General features: G+C 38.8%; 1 protein-coding gene across 2 annotated transcripts in view; it reads right to left on the bottom strand.

The window, feature by feature from the left end:
• Positions 1-1115: 1115 nt before the first annotated feature.
• Positions 1116-6185, bottom strand: part of LOC140146979 (dnaJ homolog subfamily C member 16-like) — a 63542-nt gene continuing 58472 nt past the window's right edge. For both annotated transcript variants that reach the window (XM_072168786.1, XM_072168787.1), the window contains one exon: positions 1116-2320. In XM_072168786.1, coding sequence (XP_072024887.1) covers positions 1951-2320 — 370 coding nt within the window. In that variant the 3' untranslated portion in view covers positions 1116-1950. The remainder of the gene's footprint in view (positions 2321-6185) is intronic.

Here is a 6185-nt window from a genome sequence, read left to right as displayed (position 1 = left end):
ACATTTTGGCGTTTAAATAATCTTAATCGGACGTTTCATTCCAGAGATATGGCCTTTCGAGTGTCACGGTTTTATATAGGGCTGCTAGAACATGTTAAAAGTTAAAGTCCAAAAGGAATACTAACAGAAAGTGCAACTTTAAGGTACTTTTTCTTAATGTATTTATTAACTATCTTATCTGGAACATTATATTTGCTTATAACAACATGAAAATAAGATCATCCTGAAAATGTAATCGATTTTGTTGACATACAACAAAAAATATAAGACCTCAAAACCCATGGTTTGTTTGGTGAAACCTCAAGCATGATCATAGATGGTCGCTTATGGAAAATATCTCCATAGAGGAGATGAACAATAAGTGCATTATTTCAAATGAAAAGCGGTAGTCTTAAACATTGTTCAATCTTTTAAGGTCAGCACATTTTATCTTCAAAAATTATTATATTTCATCATGGCATAAGTTTGGTAACATTAATCACTACCAATTTTGAGAAATTTGCTCCAACTCATAGGTTATCTTTACTACATTGAGCAATACACTGTGTGTGCATAGAAGCCATGATGGTCCCCGGTTTTTATACTCCCTATGAAATGGACATGGTAGTGAGAAGTGCACGGGAAGTGCATGATTTGAGATGGGCATGTAGGCTTAAACATTCTTAAATTTCTTAACATCCTACACATTTTGTCTTCATAAATAGTTAAATTTTATGAGTATGTAAGTTTGCTTGTCTGATTCACTCCAAATTCGGAGATAATTGCGTTTGAACACATGATGCACGGAATGGTGTCACTTCAACCTGTTGTAGTTCTCATCTCATTAAATTTTTCATTAAAAAAGTTGATCTCTTCATGCAGGAAGGTCCTCTCTATTTACTGACCAAACAGGAAAAAGTTTGGTTAATGTTTTCTGGTGGAATCAGGAATTTCTTGAAACACCCTGATATAGGCCTACATTTGGATCAAAACAAGTATGTACGCCATTTAACAGGCCTGGGATTTCTTGTATCGATCAGTTTCTCCATAGACAATACGTGTGTGAGTGCACGCACACAGTAAATGAAAAATCGTTCTAGTGGAAACTGTATTGAGAGTGGGCATCCCTACTAGTAGGGGAAGTAGGACAACCATAAATTTCAAAATGTCAGGGTATGTTGAAATTGTCCAATGGATATATTTATTTTTATGTGAATGTGGATTGCCAACCACATTAAGTTATTGAGTATAAACGTACCATACATTGCATTTAATGCTATAAATTATTTTCTATGCATCATTTATATCTTGGGGTTGATTTCTAAAAGATTGACTAAAAAGCAAGGCTTTAACAGGCAACATATTTGAGAAATGGAATGAATAACTTTCCAGTTATATTCCCCCCGATATACCGTAAACGTTCGCCTAATGGCGTCATGTGCTCCCTTGACACAAGTGGAATTTTAGGCACAACCTAAAAGTGCCCTCCTGTAAAATCCCTACCATCAAATAAGGGCACAGAACCTTATTTCTTGTTGGGATTTCAGAGGAGGGAGCTCTCTATTTGCACATGAAATTTACCCCAATGCAAAGGAGCCCAGGTGCGCCATTAGGCGAACGTTTACAGTACTAATGTCTTATTAGACAAAATCCTGTAGGAAGAAATCGCATCACACAATGTGAAACATTTACATTTTCACAAATTGGTTGATAATGTTGATAATTTATATAGGTATCATGAAAATTCTGAATAGTTTGCTTTTAATATTGGACCTGTAAATTCCGCAGCTTGAAAAGGTATTTTTAACAAATTTATCTTATACCTTTCACAAGAAATGATAACTTTACATTAAATTCAAATTTGCAGGATCCACAATTAATAAAGGCAAGTGGACACGAGTAAAAGGACATCAAAGCCTTGATCTATAGACAATATTTGAGTAATCTCTCCCATGTTGAAGTTCCTGTATGCTATAGGTATGGCCAGTTAGCCACGCTTAATCTTTTCAAACTTCCATCGACTAGCCTATCCAGCCACATTCGTAACCCATTTAATGGATCCACTCTCCGCACCTCATTTATTTCACCATCACTCTCATCACTAGAGCTATCCAGTCCAATAAAACCAGCATCTAATTGATTTGGACTATTTGATGACGAGATACTGTATAATGGATGGTAGAGAGAAAAGTAGTGTTTGGCAGGACGAAGGGCAAGAACTGTACCTGGTGCAGTAGAGATACTGTCTGGCTCAGGGTGTGTACTGTTAGCCAGAAGAGTTGCAAACCATTCAGGATAGTTGTCTATGTCAATATATACGGGCTGCTGAAACTGAGGTGAACTGTAGCAAAAATATGAAGAAAAAAAAGAAGAAAATAACAGTTATTTATCATCATTGCACCAACTTCACATTGATAATTGTAAATTTTCAAGGAGGGATTTTCAAATGAGCATCTTCATATTGGCAATTTTATTTATACACGCATACAATGTACACAGACAGGCTGAAATAGGTCAGTCATTTTGCACATTTCCACCCTTACTTTACACACATGAACTTTTGAAAAATGTTTTATAAAATTGTTGTGTCCCTCAAATAGCTATTGCACAAAGAAAACAGAACAGATAGAAATCATTAGGAGCACTAAGACAGTTTTAAATAAACTTGACAAATCAGTAGAACTTGACACTCGGAATCAGTCAATCAGTATTTAATATCATAGTATAAACATCATTCTTCTCCAGACAAGGCTGAGGAGGAGGGGAAACAGTCAAGTCCAAACTTGTCCTCATCTAATAAGTTTGACTTGCAAGTTCCAGCCACATTTTCTTTAGGGAACCTTCTTTGAATCTCAAAACTAGTAAAAATGCGCTGAAATAGTTTGGAAGTAACAGAAGTCACCCCTTTTCAGGAGAGATTTTTTTAATTAATTCATTTATACCTGATTTTTTTGATACAAAATTTACAGTCAGTTCTTTATTATGGAGAAGCAAATCATACATCCTAGAATGGAATAACAATAGCCCTACTATAAAACTGCCGGCTGCAGCATACAGAGAGGGGGCATTTGGGGCAGCTCAAACTAGTAAAAATGCGCTGAAATAGTTTGGAAGTAACAGATTTCACCCCTTTTCAGATGAGTAAAAATGCACTGAAATAGTTTGGAAGTAACAGATTTCACCCCTTTTCAGATGAGTAAAAATGCACTGAAATAGTTTGGAAGTAACAGATTTCACCCCTTTTCAGATGAGATTTTCATTTATACCTGATTTTTTTGATGCAAAATTTACAGTCAGTTCTTTAACATGTTTAATTTAGCAAATCATACATCCTAGAATGGAATAACAATTAGCCCTACTATAAAACTGCAGGCTGCAGCATAACCAGAGACTGAGAGGGCATTTGGGGCAGACCCTGGATATAGGGCCTTCGCAGTCAGGACTCCGGGGTCTGCATGGGCTGCATGTACCCTGGACCCTTTTAATTGTTAATTAAAATTTCTCGCCATCATTTGCTTTGCATCATAGTTTGGAAGTAACAGATTTCACCCCTTTTCAGATGAGTAAAAATGCACTGAAATAGTTTGGAAGTAACAGATTTCACCCCTTTTCAGATGAGTAAAAATGCACTGAAATAGTTTGGAAGTAACAGATTTCACCCCTTTTCAGATGAGATTTTCATTTATACCTGATTTTTTTTATGCAAAATTTACAGTCAGTTCTTTAACATGTTTAATTTAGCAAATCATACATCCTAGAATGGAATAACAATTAGCCCTACTATAAAACTGCAGGCTGCAGCATAACCAGAGACTGAGAGGGCATTTGGGGCAGACCCTGGATATAGGGCCTTCGCAGTCAGGACTCCGGGGTCTGCATGGGCTGCATGTACCCTGGACCCTTTTAATTGTTAATTAAAATTTCTCGCCATCATTTGCATTTCAAGTTCTGATGCTAGGTTCACGAAATCCTCCTTTAAAGGAGTATTTCGTTATTCTAGCATCCTCTTTTTATGACATTTGCCAGTAGATATCCACGAAAAAAAGCTTATTCCCAAAATTTCAGTTGATTTTGCGTTTGAGAGTTATGCATGATTTTGTGTATTACCGCTACACTGCTATCTTTGCTAAACGAATTAATCTGCAAGAAATTTTTTGTACATAAACATTATGTAGCCAGAGGTTTCCAGTGATATAAAAATCTCAACTTTTTGGAGAAAAGTGGGGGATGACGCTGTGGATCACGAAATGCCCTTTTAATGGCCCAAAACAAGCTGAAAAAAATATACAGAATTTGGACAATAAAATAACCTGAATTCATGCAAAAGCCTGAACATTCTCATGCCTGCATAATATTAAATGAATTCTACCACCATCACCCCAGACCCCAAACTGAGCATAGCCTTTCACCTTGGCATAAATGTCATGTCACCCAGACACCAAATAATTTTAATAAATAAAATCTCACCAATCACCACCATACCAAAAGTTTTTGCATCAACCTTGGTCTATGGTTTGATGGTCACACACTATTAGACTATTCTGTCAACAATAGGTGACCTCTAATGTACTTATTGATCGTGCAAACAATTACCAACTTCCTAATTCATATACACCTGTCTTTGTGCAGTGCATTGCTTGTTATAAATGTTTTGGTGCATAGTGCTTTGTGTGCAATTCTCGGGTGAATGCGTCCCCCACGTTTTACAGCTCTAGCGTTTATTTAAAAAACATGCAGTGAGTATGTTGATGGTACTGATAACCATGATAACCACCGTAGACTAGCAAAATTACCGATAATGAATTCAACCTCCTGCGGCCAGACTCGGAACGGCCATGTGGGTTACAACATGGTATTGCCAGATCGAGCATTTTACGCACAATACTGGCGCATGTAGTCTGCTTCGATGTATCCCAAAATAAATTAGGGGCTGTTTAATATTTGCAAAATTATTTTGAGTCCCAGGGAGGGAACTATTGGGGGAGACTTTTTTGACAAGCCAAAAAGGGTTGGGGCAAGCAAGGGGGGAGGGGAAACAGTTTTGGCAGCTTGAAAGAATTTTTTTGACAAGCCATGCCAAACACTCAAACAGGGGTTGGGTGAAAGGGGGGGGTGGAATCAATTTTGGCAGCCTGAGAGGGTAAGGCAAATTTTGCAGGCCGAGACAAGGTTCAGCATTTTTTGTCGCACCATTTGTAACACCTGGGGCCCAGGTATTAAGGGGAGGGGGGAAGCATAATATTGTCATTTTTATATTAGGGGCTGTGCAATAATTATGAGCCGTGGGGAGGGTAAAATGGGGGGGGGGGGGGAGAAATTTTTGGCGAGCCGCATTAATCATCCTACGAGGGGGTGCAACTTCCCCCTTAATACCCCTGCCTCCCCCTTTGGCTATATGCAACTGCCTGATATGCGAGCGTAGGGAGACCTAGAACCCGGGCCGATTTGTGCTGTACTGATTAGGGTTAGCGGTGACCTACCGAGTCCAGGGGTCCAAATTGACAAATAAAGGGGTCCAGGCATCTAATTCTACACAGACGCATAAAATTAAGGGGTCCAAATCACAGGGACCTGCCAAATCAAGGAGTCCGGGACTCCAGACCCCTTAAAACGCTACCCCTGGTACTGATGATATCTCAGTGGTTTGATTGCCTTTTAGAGCATTATAAAGTGCCAAAAATCTAGCCCCCTTTTAATCTGAAAAAAAAATCCCCCTCTCATTTTGGATTGCCATAACGAATTAACCAGCTTTTACCACCCGCCATGCAGCAGCCCATGGCTGGTTTAAAATTAAACGCCACACATCGACATCGCCTGGCTAATCATTAATAGTTTACAGTAGGCCCTACACTATTTTCTATGGTGTTGATGTTCATTTTTATGGCCAAAGGGGGGGGGGAGGGGGACTGAAAATAACTTAAGGTCAGAACCGGGGCCGGGTCTGATTGGGGGGGCACAAACAGTTTTTCGGCAATTTTCCTATGGGATTTAAAAAAATTTCAAATCCATTGGGGGGCGGGGGGCATGTGCACGCCACTGCATCTGGCCCCCCGGCACAAGTGTTTGTGAACGGTCCCTGAATGAGAAACTTGCATTTTGGCCAATATTTAATTTTTAATATGATCACCCCTTTTTTTTTGTGAATTTATTTGCATGGCCCCCCCCCCCCCCTCCATAATATTTTGAGTAGTACTACAACTTACAAG

The sequence above is a fragment of the Amphiura filiformis genome, chromosome 1, assembly GCF_039555335.1.
Source record: "Amphiura filiformis chromosome 1, Afil_fr2py, whole genome shotgun sequence".
In the NCBI taxonomy this organism is placed as follows: Eukaryota; Metazoa; Echinodermata; class Ophiuroidea; order Amphilepidida; family Amphiuridae; genus Amphiura; species Amphiura filiformis.
This window is presented reverse-complemented; position numbering and strand designations above follow the sequence as displayed.